This window comes from Diabrotica virgifera, chromosome 8 (assembly GCF_917563875.1).
Source record: "Diabrotica virgifera virgifera chromosome 8, PGI_DIABVI_V3a".
Taxonomy (NCBI): domain Eukaryota; kingdom Metazoa; phylum Arthropoda; class Insecta; order Coleoptera; family Chrysomelidae; genus Diabrotica; species Diabrotica virgifera.
Window position 1 is genome coordinate 116,217,535 of NC_065450.1, and position 23,124 is coordinate 116,240,658.

General features: G+C 33.2%; 1 protein-coding gene across 1 annotated transcript in view; it reads left to right on the forward strand.

Moving 5' to 3' along the window:
• LOC126890483 (PDZ domain-containing protein GIPC1-like) overlaps positions 1-23,124 on the forward strand; it is a 194,233-nt gene that overhangs the window by 143,479 nt on the left and 27,630 nt on the right. The window contains exon 4 of the mRNA XM_050659465.1: positions 3,392-3,640. Coding sequence (XP_050515422.1) covers positions 3,392-3,640 — 249 coding nt within the window. The remainder of the gene's footprint in view (positions 1-3,391; positions 3,641-23,124) is intronic.

Consider the following 23,124-nt stretch of genomic DNA (forward strand, 5'->3'; position numbering starts at 1 on the left):
TTAGCCTATAAAGCTGCCATCACCTTCAATGGCCATAAACGAAAACGATTTAAACCACCAAATTTAAACGATTTAAAAAAACAGATTTTCACCACCAAAAATTCTGCTCATTTTTAAAGTTGTTTTTCTCGTAAACGGATTAACGGATTCCGCTAATTTCATTTTATTATTTTAGATTTTTCGTTGGTATTTATACTGTTGGCAAATATGCACACAACCTTCTTTTTTAGCTTATATCGGGTGGAAGAAAAGAAACGTTTTTCTTATCTTAATTGTGACACACCCTGTAAGGAGGAAACGATAGAAAAGTGGATATACATCGATTCGAAATCATGTTATTGTCTCATGTTTTATGAACATTTTATTTTTAGCTTTCCTTGATATTTGTAAAAACAAAGAAAATAGATGGTTTTACTCTTTAATATGTGTTTTAACGGAAACAATACTAAATTAACAATACAAAATAACAACAGTTAACAAAACTTTAAAAACAGAAATAGTGCCGTCAATGTAGATCGAAAACATGCATTGTTTCTGAAAAAAATCAAACAAGCTTATGTTTTTTGAAACAATTTTTTTAATTTGAATGTTAATGTAAAAAAGTTCTACTCACAGATTTAGCCGCTAATTGTTTATTAATTGCTTAAACAATAAAAGCTGTTTTCTATAAATAATTTTTAAAATATCGGTGAATTCATCATTTTACTTTTAACAAAAATGTTTCTATTTATTATTTTTTATTGTGCTGAATCCAAATCTAACATTTCAAAATAGCGGATCCAAAGATGTACTAAACATTTTTTTAACTAATATTTTACGATTTTCGCGTTACATTTTTCTATTTTTCTTAATTTTCTCAAAAGTTGTTTATATCATTTTATATCATATTATAAAGTTAAACAATTTAGTTAATTTTAAAGATTACATCTCAAGCTTTAAAAAAGCACCTATAAAATTGTAATATAGCCCTTTAAACTTAAGTAATATCCCCTTAAAAGTAGCAGTAATTCTGTAAAACTACGAAGTTTTCAAAAATTCCATTTTTTGAGACGTCGTATCATTTGACTAAAATTTTTGAGATGTTTTTGAATGAAACATCGGTTAGTACGATGTTTGAAAAGTAGTTTGTGTAAGTTTGAGATTCTTATAGGTAAAATTGTAGGTATTAGTAACACATCTTTAAATTATTTTTAAACAAAATTCATGTAAGTCCCACTTTCTGTCCACACTGTACTTATGCACATAATTTTTTCTTTGTAATATAAATATAAAATAGCTTCAACGTTCTTCTTTCATTTCCAATATGTAAAATTTAATTTGATCAATTTATTAAAAAATTATGTTAAATTTAGTCAATCGCGCGCTCGACCGAGCTCCGCCAGATAGTGCGCCAATGCCTGTGAATGAGGTGACTCGCATGCTGGCGCAGAGTACCGCGCTGAGCAGATGGGACAGGAATTATAAATTGTAAAATTCCTTCATCTTCTTTAGTCTCAGCATCCGTTATGGCTTGCAAGTTTTAGAAGCCTCGGAAGTGTAACCAGAGAAGGTTCCCATTGTTTTCGATCTGGTGGGATGTAGAGTAATATTTTTGATATTGATATTATTTTATATGCTACACTAAGCATCAAAATTAACGCACCACCTTAAAAATAGGACATTTTTGATGTCTGGTATTTCTTAAACCTGTTGTCCGGTTTTAGTGATTTTTTAATAATGTTATAGCTTTATTGTTCAAGAATATCTATGTAATAATATTGTTGCTAAAGAGAGATAAGTGTCATTGTATATCGGGTGTAACAATGATAGTGTGTTTTTTCCTCAAAGTTATTGAATATAGTAAAATATTGAAATTAAAACTCACTTGTAGCCTTAGGCTATAATAAAAAAGTTAGGTACTTTAACAACTAGCAACGTTCTTCATCAATACAGGGTGTTTCTAAATAAGCGCGACAAACTTTAAGGAGTAATTCTGCATGAAAAATAATGACCGTTTGCTATATAAACATATGTCCGCAAATGCTTCGTTTCCGAGATACGGGATGTTGAATTTTTTCTTACAAACAGACGATTTATTTATTGCTGTAAAACCGGTTGAGATATGCAAATGAAATTTGGTAGGTTTTAAGAGGTAGTTATTGGGCATTTTTTGGCATACAATTAAGAATTTTATATTCACCATTGTCGTGTATACGGGTAATATGACCCGGATTTTTTGACATCAAATTTAGAATTTTATATTCACCATTAGCGTGCATACGGGTATGATCGGTCATATTACACGTATGCGCGCTAATAATGAATATTAAATTCTTAATTGTATGTCAAAAAATTTGCAATAACTACGTCTTAAAACTCACCAAATTTTATTGGCATAACTCAACTAGTTTTAAAGCAATAAAATAAATCGTCAAACTCAACATCCCTTATCTCGGAAACGAAACATTTGCGGACATACGTTTATAAAGCCAACTGTTATTATTTTTCATGCAGAATTACCCCTTAAAGTTTGTCGCACTTATTTAGAAACACCGTGTATTGATGAAGAACATGTCTAGTTGTTAAAGTACCTTTAACTTTTTTATTATCCAACATAAAGGAATGAATAAAAAAACAGAATATTAAGAAAACCTGAGACTATAGTTGGGTTTTAATTTCAGTATTTTATAAATGCTAGAATATTCCACAGGGTGATGCGAACTTTGAGAAAAAAACACAGTTTGATTGGTACACCCTTTCTACAATGAAAATTTACCTGTTTAGCAACAATATTATTATCATGATATTGTTAAAGAATCAGGCTACAAAATGTTCAAAAAATCACTTAAATCCGCCAACAGGTTTAGAAAATATGAGACATCAAAAATTACCAAATTTTTAAGTGGGCCGATTTCTATGCACGTAAGTTTATTTTTATGTTTGAACAAATTTTTTTTCTATAATTTTGGACTTTGTTAGATAGGGATATTTCCTCATTTTCCCTCCACGTAGATCCGCCACTGGTCAGAGGGCATCTTTAACATCTGTTGTATCGGGAACGTGCGTCGTCGTGAATAATGTTTGGAAGTCTATATCATGTATGCTATGTAGATATAGAAATATTCATTTAATCATAAACATTTCAATATTGATTTCAGTACTGTTTATTTTGCCATATACAGTATAAGTCTGTTAACCAGGTAATAATAATGATATTGTATTCTGTACTACAAAAGCCACTTTTGATAAATATTAATTCGTAAATTTTTCGTTATCTATTTTTGCCTAAATTTTTTACTCTATTTTCTCAAAATGTTTGTATTACGATAAATAATTTTTTTTTAATGTTATAGCCCATTTTATAATATATAACCCCACTGTTTTTTTTTATTTTAATATTTTTTTGTTACAGGTTGGCGATCACATAGAAAAATTAGACAATCAAGATATGATCGGAAAACGTCATTTTGAGGTAGCAAAAGCACTTAAAGAAATCCCAAGAGGCGCTACATTCACAATTCGACTCGTGGAACCGTTGCAAAGTGGATTCGCAAGTATATCACCAAAAACTGGTAAAGTCAACGGTAGTAAAAAAGGATACGGAAGTGGCAAGGAAACGCTGAGATTTAAAGCTGGAGGAAAAGCTGAAATTCAGCAACAGGTAAGAAAATTTCGATAAAAATATTAATTACACACAAACAAACTTATATACAAGGTGTAACAAAAATACAGGTCATAAATTAAATCACATATTCTGCGACCAAAAATAGTTCGAATGAACCTAACTTACCTTAGTACAAATATGCACATGAAAAAAGTTATAGCCCTTTGAAGTTACAAAATGAAAATCGATTTTTTCGAATATGTATATCGAAAACTATTAGAGATTTTTGATTGAAACTGGACTTGTGGCATTCTTATGGCAGGAGCATCTTAAAGAAAAATTATAGTGAAATTTGTGCTCCCCATAAAGATTTTGTGGGGGTTTTGTTCCCTTAAACCCCCCCCCCCAAACTTTTCTGTACGTTCCAATTAAACTATTATTGTGGTACCATTAGTTGAACTCAATATTTTTAAAACTTTTTTGGCTCTTAGTATTTTTTCGATAAGGCAGTTTTTATCGAGTTGCGGCTTCTTTTTTAATATGTTTACATAAAAATTTTATGGGGGTTTTGTTCCTTTAAACCCCCCAAATTTTTGTGTACGCTCCAATTAAACTATTACTGCGATACCATTAGTTAAACAAAATGTTTTTAAAACTTTTTTGCCTCTTTGTATTTTTTCGAGAAGGCAACTTTTATCGAGATATGGCTTATTTTTTAATACGGTTCAAAACATACCTAAAAATGTAAATCATACTCATATTATTACAGTCTCCATAATCGTACTTAACCATATACAAATATGTGGTGGATTTGACAAATATTCAAAATATCTCGATAAAAACTGACTTTTCGAAAAAGTACTGAGAGCCAAAAAAGTTTTAAAAATATTGTGTTTAAGTAATGGTACTACAATAATAATTTAATTGGAACGTACACAAAAGTTTGGGGGGTTTAAAGGAACTAAACCCCCATAAAATTTTTATAGGGTGTCCAAATTTCACTGTAATTTTTTCTTAAGATGCTACTGTCATAAGAATGCCATATATCCATTTTCAATAAAAAATATTTAATAGTTTTCGATATATTGGAAAAAATCGATTTTCATTTTGTAACTTCAAAGGGTTGTAACTTTTTTATATGCACATTTGTACTAAGGTAAGTTAGCTTCAATCAAACTATTTTTGGTCCCAGAATATGTGATTAAATTTATGACCTGTATTTTCGTTACACCCTGTATATGGAATTGTATCGAATAATGTTTTAGTCTAAGAGCTAGTGAACCCTCCGACTAACGGTCGTCCTGTAAGGCTAAAAATTTTTCTAGTGATAATTATTCATAGCAAACCAAGGCTAAAAACCATGACCTGGCAGGCCTCAGTGGTGCATGTGTATCTACCAGGTGAATCGAAAAGTGCAAATTTAGGGGGTAAAATAAACTTTCTCCTGTAAGGTTTAAATTTAAGTATGTGTTTGAGTAAGTCATTCAGAAGAAATGTGTACAATGACAGGCGATTCTGAAGAGCATAAGACCTTGCCAGGCGAGGGGAAAGATTAGGGATTTTTTCTAAAATTATTCTTTTTGCATCGAACAAATTTTTTTTAGGTTTTTTGAATCATTCCAAACAGAAAACGTCTTTAGTGATTTTTCTTTTAAGTTTATAGTTTTTGTTATATAAGCGATTGAAAATTTTGAAAATTGCGAAATCGTCCATTTTTAACCCTAAATCGGACGTTTATCTAAAAATTTCAATGTTGCCAAGATACGTAGATATTCTTTAAACATTGATTGATGAAATCTCGAAGAGTTTTTTGCAATAAAATATCGAAAACCCCTTTGTTTTTTGAATTGCTAATCAAGCAGGTGCGACACTGTAGTATAAGTGAGGACGTTTGAGGTTGCATAAATTCATTATCTCGAGAATGGGCAAATTTCAAGAGAAATGCTCAGACAGGTCGATTTTTATTTTTAAATTAGGACTTTTTGGCATATATATAATACTAGTGACGTCATCCATCTAAGCGTGATGACGTAATCGATGATTTTTTAAATGAGAGTAGGGGTTGTGCGATAGCTCATTTGAAAGGTTATTGAATTTTCTATTCACTAATATAAACATTAACATAATTATTTATACAGGCTGTACAAAAAAAAATTTATTAAATTAACTTTGATTAAATTTGACAAATAGAAGAAAAATTTTTTTGTACAACCTGTATAAATAATTATGTTAATGTTTATATTACTGAATAGAGAATTAAATAACCTTTCAAATGGGCTATGACACAACCCCTACTCTTATTTAAAAAAATCATCGATTACGTCATCGCGCCCAGATGGATGACGTCACTAGTATTATATATATGTCAAAAAGTCCTAATTCAAAAATAAAAATCGACCTGTCTGAGGATTTCTCTTGAAATTTGCCCATTCTCGAGATAATGAATTTATGCAAACTCAAACGTCCTCACTTATACTACAGTGTCGCACACGCTTGATTAGCAATTAAAAAAACAAAGGGGTTTTCGATAATTTATTGCAAAACACTCTTCGGGATTTCATCAATCAATGTTTAAAGAATATCTACGTATGTACCTTGAAAAAATTGAAATTTTTAGATAAATGTCCGATTTAGGGTTAAAAATGGCCGATTTCGCAATTTTCAAAATTTTCAATCGCTTATATAACAAAAACTATAAACTTAAAAGAAAAATCACCAAAGACGTTTTCTATTTGGAATGATTCAAAAAACCTAAAAAAAATTGTTCGATGAAAAAAGAATAATTTTAGGAAAAACCCCTAATCTTTCCCCCCGCCTGGCAAGGTCTTATGCTCTTCAGAATCGCCTGTCATTGTACACATTTCTTCTAAATGACTTACTCAAACACATACTTAAATTTAAACCTTACAGGAGAAAGTTTATTTTACCCCCTAAATTTACACTTTTCGATTCACCTGGTAGATACACGTGCACCGCTGAGGCCTGCCAGGTCATGGTTTTTAGTCTTGATGCGCCATGAATTATCACTAGAAAAATTTTTAGCCTTACAGGACGACCGTTAGTCGGAGGGTTCACTAGCTCTGAGACTATTTCGTATTATTTCAAGCGAATAAAAAACCAACATACGAAATCTAACAATATTTGTTTTAAAGCAATTTAACCCAAATACATACAAATTAAAGAAAACAATAAAGTCAATAGCATAAAAAATTTCAAAGTGAAACAAATCATGTTTACAATTGCATAAAATGCATCCAAAAGTGCATAAACCTATTAAAATCAATATATTATGGGCCAAATTTTGTTACTCGGGTGTTTACGCCATCATACACCATCAGATAGCCAGTATGGCTAAATAGTGCACATACAAACAAAATCGATGTCCAACTTAATCAAACCCTGAAAATAATCACTGGAACAATAAAATCAAACCCAGTGACATGGCTGCCTTCTTTGAACAATATTGCTTCACCAGATCTCCGCCGTACAGCAGAATTAGTGAGAGAGCTCCAGAAAATTGTAGCCAACCTACAATTACCAATCCATCAAGACATACCAGACATCTCAAAAGAGCACCAGCGACTGAGATCAAGAAATCCTGCAATCAGATCTGCCCGAAAAATTGGCGATTCCTATGATATACATAGGAAATGGTCAACAAGATAGATACCAACAACAAAATCAGACTGTATTCAGATATCCACCCTAATTCAGGGTTTCATCTCATGAAATTTGCCCCGGTCCACCTTTTTTTTTTGTAGGTATGAATCTTTGCAAAATCGTCTGGGAAGGTATCCCAGCTGTGTCGGATTCGATCCGTCCTATCTGTATCACGGGCCGCCTACCGACAAATCCCACCCTCTCTTTTCTCCAGCCGACGGGTTTAGGACCGCTCTTAGCGAGCATATCTGACCCGTCGACCTTACTCATAGCTCCCTCTGGCACTCTTAGCGTGCATTCCACGGATTAGTTGACCCCCACGCACCAGGCCGGTCAGTGAAGCAACCGTTTGGCGTAACCCGTGCGCAGTAGGGCGACCGGGATGCCCCCAATCCCGGATGGAACTAACCAGAAGATGTCAGTTGGCATATACGAGTAACTCCAGTCATTCATACTTTCATCTATGCACTCTTTCTCATCCGCCCTTTCACACTTTCTCTCATTCAACTCCAACCATTCATACTTTCATCTATGCACGCTTACTCATCCACCAATTCAATTCGGAAATTAAAATGGGAGAGTATGTGTTAGGTCGGATGTAAAAGGTCCTTCCCCACTGAGCTCCTATCTCTCACAATAGCTCCTATCTGCAGAATAACAAATTATCATTCATTGGATCTGTGGAAATAAAACAATTTTGTTACCAAAGTTACCTTCTTTTTTTCTTTATAATATTTTTTATAATTTTTCAAAAAACTCAAAGTAGTGCCAAAATACCCTGTCAAAATAAACTATTACGATACGTATGTATACATTTTGTAGTAATGCACAACAATATAGGTACTAAAATTGTTATGTATATTAAAAACATATTTTAGTTACAGCTAAACAATTATTGTTCAGCAAACATATTTTTAGCTATTTTTAAAGCTATTTTTAAGGAAGCAATATCAGAGGAAGAACAGGGTATATCAATAAACGGAAAATTCTTGAAAAACATAAGATTCGCAGACTACACCGCTATTTTTGCAGACAGTTTAGAAGCACTGCAACGAGTAGTACCTAAATAGATTACATCAAGTCAGTATAAAATATGGACTACGAATGAACGTTAAGAAAACCAAGTTCATGATTAATTCTAAGCAACATACAATACGAAGGCTAGATATCGAGGGAAAACAAGTAGAAAGAGTGAATAACTACAAATATCTGGGAACCTGGGTAACAGAAAACAACGACCAAGGTAGAAAAATCAGCACACGAATCGAAATTGCAAGAAAAGCATTTATAAAAATGAAAAAAATGTTTGTTCATCGAGACCTTTCTCTGAAACTGAGAATAAGAGCCTTAACATGCTACCTGTTCTCGACTTTTTTGTATGGAATGGAAAGATGGACACTGAAAGTAGACAACATAAAGAAGTTGGAAGAATTTGAGATATGGTGCAGTAGAAGGATTTTGAAAATACCATGGATCCAACGAGTTACGAATGCACCTTAAATAATTTACTTAAACTTAAATACACAACACGACCCTCAAAGCTAAGTTGATAAACAGAACGTGCAACGAATAATAGACCTATTAAGGGGCGTTTAAACACAGCGATAAGTCCAGCAACTAGTTGTGATGACAAGTTGCTGTGATTTGTTGAGGTTGAAACGCTGTTTAGACGCTGCGATAAGTTGACCACAACAAGTTGAAGAGGGGACCATTGTGTACATTAGACCCTTTTAGACCCTTCAATGAATTATAACTAGTTTTCATCGTAAACAAATAGATCCTGTTACTTTCAAAATATAAAGGTTGGGTATGTTATACAGGGTATTTACAAAGTTATAACCAATTTTATATGAAAATCGTAACAAGTTCAACTCACTGTATAAATAAAAATAAAGATTCTCCTAAATTGATACGACCCAAGTCCAATGATAAATCGCTGTACCGTTTAGACACGACGATAAATTAAAACAACTCGATCCTTGTGATAAGTTGATACCAACCTCAACCCAACTCCAACTTTGATAAGTCGTGCGATGCACCGTTTACACACAATGATAAGTTGCAACAACTCGATTGACCTTGATAAGTTGTTTGATATATCGCTGTGTTTAAACGATCCTTTAGTTCTATGCACTTGTTTGTAGAATTCCAACGCCACATGTTTCGGTACAAACCCGTGCACATTTCGGGGGTTGGCGCTTTCAAATCAACACCTTTTTGGAACTAGATATGTATCACCGTTTCGGTGTCGGTCAATATTTGTGTATTTATCGTACTGTAGATATCTAAGAAAAAGTAGATGTACCTAAGAAATAAATTGTATGAAGCCATGGATGAATTCCACATCCCTGATAAACTGATAAGATTGGTGAAGGCTACAATGCGTAAAGTTGTTTGCAAAGTCGAAATACAGGGCGAACAATCACAGGTGTTTGAAACGCATGTTGGGTTGCGACAGGGAGATGCGCTGGCGTATCTCCTCTTCAACATAGCTCTGGAAAGGTGGTGAGAGATGCCCGAATAGACAACAGAGGAAATATTTTTAATAAATCATCTCAAATTTTGGCATATGCAGATGACGTGAACCTGGTTGCCCGCACAACACGCAAGCTAGAAGAAATGTATAGGTACCTACCACCTTCTCAAATGCCTCAAAAAATATGGACCTGCAAGTAAACTAGGAGAAAACTAAGATGATGGCATCAACACCCAACAATAGAGCCAGAAACATCGGTCACCAATTCAGGGCTGATAACTCTACCTTTGAAGTGGTGGACAAATTCTCATACTTAGGCTCCCTGATCATCAAGGAGAACGTCATGACGGAAGAAATCAAGCGAAGGATAATTCTAGCAAACAAATGCTATTTTGGACTGAGTAGACATATGAGAAGCAGAAACTTAAGCCAAAAAATAACCATATACAAAACCCTTATGTAACCAGTGTTGACATATGGATCGGAAGCATTTACCATCTCTAAGGCAGATGAATACTTTCTGCTTATATTTGAACGAAGGATCCTGAGAGGAACATTCGGTGGCATCTGTGAAAATGGTGTTTGGAGGAGGAGGAGGTACAACTACGAGGTATACAACAGATATAAACAAAAATTTTGAGGTAAAGACGTAGTATCTCTTATACACTTGAGTCCAGGGCTTTTTACTCATGTGTCATTAAGACCTGGCGAGATAAAACACATATTTGATAACTCAAATTTTAACCCGTGATAGGAGCAGTAGCTACTTACTGTCACTTGTTGTTGCGTTTAGTAAATTTCAATTTCCGACTTATCATCGACTTATTTCGTATGCTTTAAATGATGACGCACGGGTAAAGAACACTGTACGAATAGGTAGACTAAGATGGGCAGGACATCTAGCAAGATCACAGCAGAACAACTCTCCTAGAAGAATCCTTATGTCACAACCTGTGGGAAGTAGAAATAGGGGGTAGGCCAAAACTCAGATGGAAGGTGTAGATGGTGTAGATGAGGATGGGAGAAAAATAGGCGCAGCAAACTGGCAACGGTTGGCAATGGATAGGACTGACTGGCGTAATAGACTTGGGAAGGTCGAGGCTCTTCCATAGGGCTGTAGCACCATTGATGATGATGATTTATCGTACTGTAAAAGTCCATACATTAAATAAAAATAACTATTGTAGACTTTTTTCCTGATGTCATTCCGAACATATTCCAAAAAGTTGTATGTCGATAGGTGCGTGCTGTATTTAAAAATCGATTTATTTTTTCCTAGATGCCCTAGTCTATTATTCGATGGAAAAATAAAAAATATTCATTTATCAATCTAGTGATTTTCTATTTCAATTATTTGGTCAAATAATAGCTTCACGAGTTTATAATTCATATTCTATTTAAAAATTCCTATAAATAAATTACCTTGCACATGAGTATTTTATTTGAATGTCAATAACCTTGCGAAAATTGAGGGTAAAGGAAATTGCAATCGTTATTATTACATATACGTTTATATTTTACATGCGGTAACATATTTATGTTAAATGTAACTCTAATTTACTACAGAATTATATACTACAGAAACTGTAGAAAAGAATTATTTGAATTCTTTACTGAATATAAAAGGAATAGGAACAGGAAGAGGAAATATTAAAGTTACAAAATGTGGAATTAAATTAATATAACTAGTGGAGAGCCAGGGAATTCCACGCGGCTAAGAACAAATTAACACAATTTTCACAAAAATGTAAATTAAATCGACATTTAATGGGGTAGGCGCAAAATCTTAGGCCAATGCTATTTAAATGCATTCATTTTTTTCGAATCATGGTATTTTTGAAAAATTTAAACGCAGAATGAAAGATTACATTAATACTCAGGGCCGAAAGTCCCTGAAAATTTATGTTTATTTAAATAAGTTACAAGGTGAAAAGAAAATTTAGTGTGATTTTATTTATATTTCAAAAATTTCATTCAAAAAAAAAGCTTTTTGTTTATTCTAAGGGACTTTCGGCCCTCGGTGGTAATGCAATAGTTCATTGGGCGTTTAAATTTTTCAAAAATAATTAATAGTTTTCTCAGAATTCGAAAAAAAATGAATGCTTTTAAATAGCATTGGACCAAGATTTTGCGCCTACCACATTAAAGAAATATACCAAATTAATTTGTTAATTCGAAGCATAAGTCATATAATGCAATTTTTTTATTTAGCTTAATGCCTCGACCACTAATGTCCATTGGCGTGGTACAGTTGATTTTGTAATCAGATAGGTTTTTTTCTTATGGGTCACTGGCTTGGCTATTGTGCATTGGCGAATTATCTCTAAGTCAGACGTCTGTATTTTCCGGCATGCAAAAGTTCGCCAGTGTTAGTTATGCCTGTCCAGTTCTTTATATTTCGCAGCCACGACGTTTGTTAGCGACCTTGCCCATGCCCTCAATATTTTCTTGGTTGATTAGTTGAGGCATTACGTATTTTTCCCTCTCAGGATATGGCCTAGGTATCCAATTTTTCGTGCCTTGATCAAGTTGAGCAATACTTTCTCAGTATTTGCTCTTCTTTAGACTTCCTCGCGTCTTACCCTATCTGTCCATGGTATGGTGCTTCTCAAAGGCTTTTTTGAGTGCGACACAAGTGACAGAAAAAAAGGTAATACGTCCGTGATACATACACATTTATAACATTTATTCCAGTTGTTGATAGATGGCGCTATAATCGGAAAAGAAATGATTTAGGTATTTACTATGGAGACCTACACAGAGAAGAGGAATCGAGATAGGACAACCTTGAAATTTGTGTACACTATTTTGCCTGTTTGCTTGGTTTGTCACTAGGCGGCGTTGGCGTAGAGATAGATGCTAGTTTTGCATTGGAGTGAATGTGAAGATTTTGAAAATAATTAATTATTCGTAGTTAATACAAAATTACTGGTTTTGGTGGTTAATATTATTTAAATATGATTGCCAAGAAAGCTTACACTAAAAGAACTTGCTTCGTACCGGGATTTATATCGAGTTATCGTTCCGATAAAAAATTCAAAAGGGAACTTATGAACTTAACGAAGTTACGACTTTTTATAAAGATTTGTCTTTATGTTATTTATAACGTTCATGGATTATATTCGTTTGTATGTTATTTCCTTCGGTGTAAATAAAATTTGTGTATTACCTATTATTATTTTTTATTTTAACGTGAAAATTATAGTGATAATAGTAGTAGAATCTTGAAAGTTTTCTGTCGAAACAATGTATTTCACAGAAATTAACATTAATTTTTAAAAGTCAGACTGTCGTCTGTAGTTAATTTACATATATTTTTATTAACTAAATTTAAACATCTGATAGGTAAGCTTTCAGAATATAAATGAAGTGTTCAAAAGAAAAAGCATTTTAAATTTTGATAAAAAGAATAATTCAAAAAAATGTTTATCAATAAACTTCAAATTATTTAAATAACTTTTTAAACTTTTTAACTTTTTAAAAACAAAATAATTGTCAAAGTTAATTTAAATTTGGAAATCTCTTCGAAAAATATTAATTTTTGGCGGATTATTTGATTTATACCGTTCTAATTTAGTTTGTTTAGTTTTGTTAAACTTTTCCTTATTTAGTTTACATTTTGAAAGTGTTCATAAGTTAAACGTTACTTGAAAACTCCTCTATGGAGTCATCTAGTGGAGGCGAACCGCCTGATATTGAGAATTCGATGGATAGTAGCTGTGATTTACAAGATTTAAATGGATTTCTACCCAACCAGCCTCAAAATAAGATAAGTAGTAGTATTAATCTTAACAATATTAATGAAAAACAAAATACTTTAGTAAACTCAGATCAACCAGAGAAAACCAGGCCTGTTTATTTATACGAAAAAATTGATTTAGGACCTTTTTACATTTTCATTGAAAACTCCAGTTTAAATTTTACAGGAAAATTAAACGCTGTTAAAATAGGCGAGATCCTATTTACGTTACATCCAGAAATTGACAATTATATAAAAAAAATTGACTCAATCGGACGCAACCGAGTTAGGGTCTCATTTAAAAATTATAGTAGCGCAAATGCTTTAGTTACTTCCAAATTCCTTATTCAAAAAAATCTGACCGCATACATTCCAAAATTTCAATTGTTTAAACTAGGTGTAGTAAGGGATATAGATTCAGATATATCGGAAGAATATCTTAAAAATAGAATAAAGGAATTTGATCACCATTGCAAATTCTCGGTTGAGTATGTGAAACGAATAACAAGAAAAATAGTAGCAGATGACAAAGTAATATTTAATCCAACAAAATCAGTTATTGTGTCTTTTAAATGCCAGAATATACCAAAGTATGTAGTAATTAATCATGTCTTACACACTGTTGAAAAATACCAGCAAAAGGTAATTATCTGTTACCACTGCTATAGGTATTGGCACATGAGTAAGCAGTGTAAAAGTAATCCTCGCTGTTTTAAGTGTCATGAATCTCACCTTTCCGATTCTTGTCCTTTATCATCGTTTAACAAAAAATGTCTATCCTGTGAAGGTGAACACTTCACTAATGAATGGGAGATATGCCCAGAATTTGATCGCCAAAAGAAAATAAAACATTATATGTCTGAAAAGAGCTTATCTTTTAAGGAAACAATTAAACTCTTTCCTAAGATAACTTATGCATCTATAGCAGCCAATAATTCCTCAATAAATTCTCATCAAACTCCAAATATGAATGCACCATCCTCTTCATATTCCTTTACTCAATTGTCCACGTCTCAAACATCTTCCAATCAGTTCGCTCTACCTTCAGTTTCAAATAGATATACAATAATAAAACCACCAAAATACAAACGACCTATCTCTTCCTCACCAGACCAAGTAACAATGGAACATCAAAAAATAATAAAGTTAAACCCCATGTCCAACAGACCTGGTGGTATTATCACCTCTTCTTCGTATCAATCTACATTTAATCCAGAACAAGGATCTAAAATACATGAACCATCAAAAGAATTAACAGAATTAATATCAAATATAGTTACAAGTATTATCTCTAATATAAATCACAAAAATTTTGAAATTCCAGAAAAATCAGTTCTAGTAAATTCAATTCAATCAGTTTTAAGTTCTCTCTTATATAATAATGAATAGATTGGTAATTTGTCAATGGAATTGTAGATCGGCTAACTCTAATAGAGAAAACCTTATCCACCTATTAGAAGACCAGAAAGTTGATATCGCATTATTATCAGAAACTAGATTTAAACCAGAAAAGTATTATAACTTTCACGGGTACAATATTGTCAGAGACGACCGCTTTTCAGTAACTGTTGGCGGTGGCTCAGCAATTTTAATAAATTCAAACCTATATTACGAGGAAGTCACCATGAAAGTAGATTTAATAAACGTCAATAAAGTAGCAATAAAAATAAAGTTTAAGTCATATACTGTCACATTTATATCTATGTATGTTCCCCCAGGAACCAAGTTATTGTTACAACAATGGAACAATTTCATAACATCTATAGAAAGACCATTTATAATAGGAGGTGACCTTAATGCTCACCACATTGCCTGGGGCCTAGACAACCAAACAGATATGAAAGGTAAAATCTTGATGGACTGTATAGACGATAATAATTTAATATTCAAAAATGATGGCTCTCCTACTTTCTTTAGGAACTTCTCGAAATCGGCAATAGACCTGACCATTTGTACTCCTGACTTAAACCACCTGATCACTTGGAAAACACTTCAAGACCTATTTGGTTCAGACCATACACCTATAAGAGTAGAGTTAGAGGATCAACCAACTCATACATATAATCCATATTCACAAAAGTGGAATTTAAAGAATGCCGACTGGAAATTATATGAACAGTATTCGGAAGATGTATTCTCTCAATTTAAAGATATAAATTCTTATGAACAAATTTTGCACAATATAAATACAACTGCATCCTACTGCATCCCCAAATTTAAAATAAAAAAACCGACTTCCAGAGGAAAATACTGGTGGGATTTAGAATGTGAAGAAGCAGTCAGAAGAAGACAGGAAAGTTTTTGTATATTCAAAGAAAATCCAAACCATGAAAACCTACTTAAGTATAAAAAAGATGATGCACATGTCAAGAAGATCACTAAACAAACTAAAAGAAATAGCTGGAGAGATTATGTCGGATCCCTAAATAGGTCAGTCCCTATTAAAGATGTATGGTCAAAAGTTAACCGAATAAAAAATAGAAAAACAAAGAACAAAGTCCCTGTTATTCTGTCGGAAGCTTCGTGGATAGAAGAGTTCCATCAAAATATCACACCGCCGTCTGCAGAATTAGTAATTCCTGATTTACAACTAAATGCTCTGTACGACTATCCAGAACCAATCCGTTTCCTAGTCAAACCATTTTCTGCCACTGAACTAAACTTTGCGTTGAAGAAAAACTCAAATTCAGCACCAGGTGCCGATAATATCTATTACTCGATGCTATCAAATCTTTCAAGAATTGGTAAGGCTGCACTACTAAATATATATAATGAAATTTGGATGCGCCGCATAAAGATTCCTGACGATTGGCACGTTTACACTATTATCCCGGTTTTAAAACCAGGAAAATCATCAAAGAATTGGGATTCTTACCGTCCAATCGGTCTGGCTTCCTGTATACTAAAAACATATGAGAGACTTATTAAAAACCGTCTGGAATTTTGGCTAGAAAAGAACGACCTATTACCAAGAAGTCAGTTTGGTTTTAGAAAAGGTAAATCCACACAAGATAGCCTCTGCCACTTTTTAATAGACATTTATAGTTCCTTTACTTATAAGAAAGCAGTTAGTGCTTTGTTCTTAGATATAAAAGGGGCTTACGACAACGTTAATCTTCACATACTATACGCGAAAATGTTGGAAATAGGAATACCCGAGATAGTAACATGGAACATCATTAACTTATACATTAATCGAGCAGTTCACGTTAGATTAAATGGAGATCAATCTAACTCCCGATACACATCTTTGGGACTACCTCAGGGTAGCATCCTAAGTCCTATATTATATATACTGTATACTGCTGACTTAGAAACTAAACTTCCTCAACACATAAAAATCCTACAGTACGCTGATGATGTTGCGATATATGCAGAAAATAAGTCAATAGATAGATGTAATAACTACCTTAAATCGACATTGAATATTATAAAAAAATGGGCTACCGATAATAACTTAACAATATCAGAGAGTAAATCAACCATTGTTACCTTTACTAAAAAACGATATGTTCCTCAAAGCCATCTACAATTTGATAATACTAGTATTCCTTATAAAACTTCAATAAAATTTCTTGGCGTATTTTTAGACTCCAAATTAAATTGGAAAGAACACACAAATTACATATTACGAAGAATGGAAAATGCAATGAATATCATGAAGACTGTAAGTGTCAGTAACTGGGGAGCTGATCCAAACATATCAATATTACTATACAGAAATTTGATAAGATCAATCTTAGACTATGGATCTATTTTTTATGGCTCAGCATCAAACTCTGTACTCCAAAAAATCGAGAGGATCAAAAATAAGGCACTTAGGTTATGCACTGGTTATCTTCGTAGCACACCTATATTGGTCATGGAATGTGAGCTTAATGAACCTCCACTTTCATTACGCAGGGAATACCTAAGTGAGAAATTTATAGTTAAAACAGCGGTTAACGATAAACTGCTATTAAATAAAATTGTTCATTTAACCACCTCATACCTAACTCATTATTACTGGGAAAAAAAGAAACTGCTTTTAGTTGTGGAAAGCTTCCTCAACGTTTCTAATTCCATTGGCGACATACACCAAATTGAACAAAGCTCGTCTCGAAAGCTAAATTATGAAGATTATTTATCTCCAGTTAACTGTCATTTAAGTAATATTCGTGCGACAGACTTCCTTACTAAAATAGACCACCTTCAGTGTGTACAAAAAAACTGGGGGAGTTATCAGAAATTATATACGGATGGTTCAAAAATGGAAGGAAAAGTTGGATATGCTATATATTACCCACAAAAAAGTATAAAAATAAACAACAGATTACCTGATAAAATGACAATTTTCACAGCTGAACTCATTGCAATCAAAGAAGCATACAAAATATGTATTAATCAAAAAGAACTCAATTATGTTATATTTACAGACTGCCAAAGCATTGTAAAGACACTGAAATATAATGTACATAATTTTGCAGAAAATTATATCATCAGTGACATCATAGCAATGAACAGTGAAGCTTTGAAATCGGGCAAAAATATAATATTGTGTTGGATAAAAGCACACATTGGTATAAAAAACAACGAAATAGTAGATGATCTGGCTAAAAAAGCAACAACGAAGGAATCCACTCTGCATACTTATCAACTTCCTATGGGAGACATAATTTCTATTATGAGATCTATCAAACGGACGAAATGGCAGGAACAATACAATAATTCAGACAAAGGAAATTATTACAAAAAAATCCAGCCTACACTTCCCATCAAGACATGGTTTAATCAAGTTTCCAACAAAGGCTTTATCAAAACTATTTGTCGAATAAGAAGTAATCACTGTCTGACTCCAGTCTACAAAAGAGAAATAGGACTTGTAGATAATGATGAATGTTTATGTGGAGAGCTAGCTGATCTACAACATATGCTATTAGAATGTCCTTTACATTTTATTGAAATATCAGACTTTTTTGCCAATCTAGTTCAAGTTAATGTACAATTTCCTTTTAATCTTATATACCTTTTACAATCAAACAATCTAGATGTTTATAAAATTTTGTACAACCATGTTAATTGTTTAAAATTAAAGCTCTGAGAAAAAAAGAAAAAAAAATAAAAAAAAAATAATTAAATAAAATAAAAAGATACTAAGATCTAAACCTCCGCGAGGTTGAATCGGGTTTAGGTCTTAGCGCGATAAAAAAATATACAAAAAAAAAAAAAAACTAAAAAAAAATAAAAAATGTAATAAAAAAAATGTTAAAAAATATAATAAAAAAAATAATAAAAAAAACAGAGTAAAAAAAAAACAGTAGTACTAATAGTTTTAAATTTAGATACTAAGCATATATTTTGTAAAAGAGAGAATTCAAAACACATTGACTGGCCAGTTGGTTGCTTAAACCAGTGCCAATAAAACATAAACACACACACAACTTTTTAAAAACAATTACGTACAGTTAAGTTCAATTTTTTCAACTAACAAACTTTTTTTATATCAGTTACAAAGATAACAACAAATTAATTTGCAATTGAAATACCATTGGTATATAAATGTGGCAGTTAGATAATGTGACAAAATATTTCCGCTTCAAAATAAGCTGCCCTACATTAAAGTAATGACAGATTTAAATTTGATGTCACATCTCCATCTACAATGGTATAGAAAGAATACACTTTTACCACACGTCGATATGTTATAACCCTAATAGCACACGACGTCCAATGGACGTCCAAAATAGGTCCATTTTTGGTCCTAACGTCCATGGACTATAAATGGACGTCCTTTGGACGTCCCATGTTGGACGTCCTTCGGAAGGAATAAATATGGACGTCCTTTGGACGTCCGACGTTGGACGTCCTTCGGACGGAATAAAAATGGACGTCCTTTGGACGTCCGACGTTGGACGTCCTTCGGAAGGAATAAATATGGACGTCCTTTGGACGTCCGACGTTGGACGTCCTTCGGACGGAATAAAAATGGACGTCCTTTGGACGTCCGACGTGGGACGTCCTTCGGAAGGAATAAATATGGACGTCCTTTGGACGTCCGACGTTGGACGTCCTTCGGACGGAATAAAAATGGACGTCCTTTGGACGTCCGACGTTGGACGTCCTTCGGAAGGAATAAATATGGACGTCCGACGTTGGACGTCCTTCGGAAGGAATAAATATGGACGTCCTTTGGACGTCCGACGTTGGACATTCTTCGGACGGAATAAAAATGGACGTCCGACGTTGGACGTCCTTCGGATGGAACAAATATGGACGTATATATACTGGACGAAATACGGACAATTCCCTAATAGCACACGACGTCATTTGGACGTCCAAAATAGGTCCATTTTTGGTCCTAACGTCCATGGACTATAAACGGACGTCCCATGTTGGACGTCCTTCGGAAGGAATAAATATGGACGTCCTTCGGACGGAATAAATATGGACGTCCTTTGGACGTCCGACTTTGGACGTCCATACTGGACGAAATACGGACGTTTTATGAACGCTTATATTGGACACATTATACCAATTACGAGATCAAATAGCAAAATAATTCAATAAAATATTAACTTGCGTTAACTTTACGTTAATGAAATACAGTCAAACCTGTCACTAACGGCCACTAAAATGAAAGAACGATTGGCCGATATAGAAAAGTGGTCGTTATTGCCAGTTTTTGTAGCCTAGATATACAGTACAACCTGTGTTACTGGCCACCTGTACTAACGGCCAGTTTAAAAATTCCCCAAACCAATTATATCTAGACTACAAAAACTGGCAATACCGGTCACCTTTCTATATCGGCCAATAGCTTTTTCATTTTTAGCGGCCGTTACTGACAGGTTTTACTGTAATTAGTGTGGGGAATTTTTAAACTGGCCGTTAGTACAGGTGGCCGGTGTTGGCAGGGGGCCGGTAACACAAGTTTTACTGTAGTTTAAATCGATTAGATCGAAAGATTAAATCTTAATTCAAAATTGTATATTAAATTATTACAATTATAAAACTATATAGTTTAATATCCAAAACATGTTTTGATTTCATGTAATGTAATGAAAATCTTATTTGTAAATTATTGGTTACAATGTTTAACAACAGGAAATATTCAAGAATAAATAAAATAAAAGTTTCCCCTAACAACAAAACATTCCAGGAATTCTACTATCAAAGTTCTATTCCGTGAACATCTGATTAAATTATGGCTGGAAAGTTACCACAAGATATTCTATGAAAAGAGTACAATGTCCTCCTGGAGGGGTAAAATTTTCCATACTCTAAAGAGAGGCCATTTACTATTCAATTTGCGTTCATTTTCAAATTTGCCGCGCGAGTATCTATGTAGCGTCGCGTGGTCATTGGTCATCAAGTCATCAATGGCTGCGTTCACCAGAAATAATCGGTTTAAGTTTCAACTAAACAGCTATGTTGCAGCGCTTTAAAACTACGTTTAGTCTGGTGAATGGTATTTTTCCGTTTGACACTTTCATAGTTGGTTTTTTTGTGTTCCCACCTGTTCTATGTATGAACCTAACCTAAAACGAGATTCGTTGTTTTTGTTGATTTATTATACTTATCGTTCAACGATAAATTGGACGTATCTTAAACAAATTTAATTCAAAAATGGATAATATACTACCTTTATTGATGTTTGAGAATGAAATGAACAAGAAATAATTTTTGGTGCTGCTGGCTGTGCTGGACTTGGCAGAGCAGAACCATTGGATGACCCACCATAAATAAATAATAATTATCACGTAAATATGAATTATGTTGAAAATATTGTTCATTATACACAGATTTACAATTTCGTGAGCATATCCAATTATGTATCTCCTAAGTTTCAATTACTTTATAATTAAAATCATTGTAAAATAAATATTTTCAAATAATCGCGCCATTACAATATATTTCTTAAACACGTTCAATATTGAAGCGATACAAATACTACGTTCAATAAAATGGCGACCGCTTCGTCAACACGTTGAAGTTTAGGCTAAATTGACATGACGTTCACCCGAAAAATCTTAAACAGTTTCAGAGCGCTGACGTAGCGCACTGGTCTGGTGAACGCACCCAATTATTTCATTTTCATCATAAGATAACCTAAAAATTTAGTAAAAATTTTGATTGGAAAAAAATGCATCGATAAGGGGGTGAAAAATGGAAATTAGTGGCTTTTTTTGCTGTACTCAACTGTACTGTTTAGTATGCTAGTTTTGGCTATGGCTGGATCTCTTAAACAATTATGTAAGTATTATAAAATCCGTTTTCAATTTTCTTTATGAAACGAATCATTTATGCATGTATTACCTGTAAATATTTTGATTTTTAATTGTAAAGAATAGAAAAATTACCGTTCATTTTAATTTTTTTTAGAATCAGCTGAAAGTGGTCTACAAAAAACCAGATATAACCAAAATAAAGATATAAAAAGTGTATTGGCTAATTGGAAGAAACAACATTGTCCATGCATAATAAGTTATTACTTTATAAACAAATATTAATACCTAGGAATGGAACCTGGATATAATCATCAAGAAGATAGCAGGAATCCCGACAAACAACTTAAATAAGTACAAGAATATTGAGGAAATCCTCCTCGATACTACTGGGCAAACTAGAAGATTGAAGAGGACAAAGCCTTTTGAACTAGTTTGAGTGATAGGTGATAGTGAAAAGCAGAGCATAGTGCGTGATGTGGCTGTGTATGTTAGAATAGTGCACGATCTTGTTAGATTAGATAAGAGACGCTATCGGGTAAGCTCTTCATTTTAAGAAACATTAGTAATTTAGGTTAAATTAAAATTGCTCATTGGTCAGTTATGACCAGATTGCTTTTTTTATGTTTGGCAAAAAGGGCGTAAGTCAGAATTGCACATTGCTAATGTTTTGATGATTTCTGGACCAGCAAAAAACTGTTGTAGACGTAAACTGTATGTACCAATAAAAAGAGCCGATTTTTCTGGTCCAGAAATCATCAAAACATTATCGATGTGCATTTCTGACTTAAGCCCTTTTTCCCAAACATCAGAGAATTGTAATGTACAAATTCTCCTATCTGATTTTTCATGAATTTTGTAGGAGACGAAAAACCATTTTTAGGATCATCTCCTGCTTTCACATGTAAATTTTGACATGTCTTGTAGTAAATAGATAGTTGAATTTACTACAAAACATGTCAAAAAATATATGAAAACAGGAGGTAACCATAAAAAAGTTTTTAGTCTCTCTTACAAAACTCATGAAAAAACAAATCGGAGGTATGTCACATCAGTGACTATATCCAGGGAATGTCTAAAAAATATACTTTGATGTCCCAAGAACCAAATATAACCTTTATATATATACAGGGTGTAACAAAAATACAGGTCATAAATTTAATCACATATCCTGGGACCAAAAATAGTTTGATTGGACCTAACTTACCTTAGTACAAATGTGCACAAAAGAAAAGTTACAGCCCTTTGAAGTTATATATTAATAGCACCAAGGGCCTTAGAGGCCCATGGCTTGAAAAGTTTGTTTTTTCTTCATTTTCACGTTTCTTTATGTACTGAGATCTTCTCTGGCTTGATATGTGATTTTTCTCCATTCCTTCCTCTTATTCATTTTTCTTTTCTGACCCTGTAACACCATTCTTTCCAAATCTTTTTCGACCTCTTGCTTCCATCTATTTTCCGG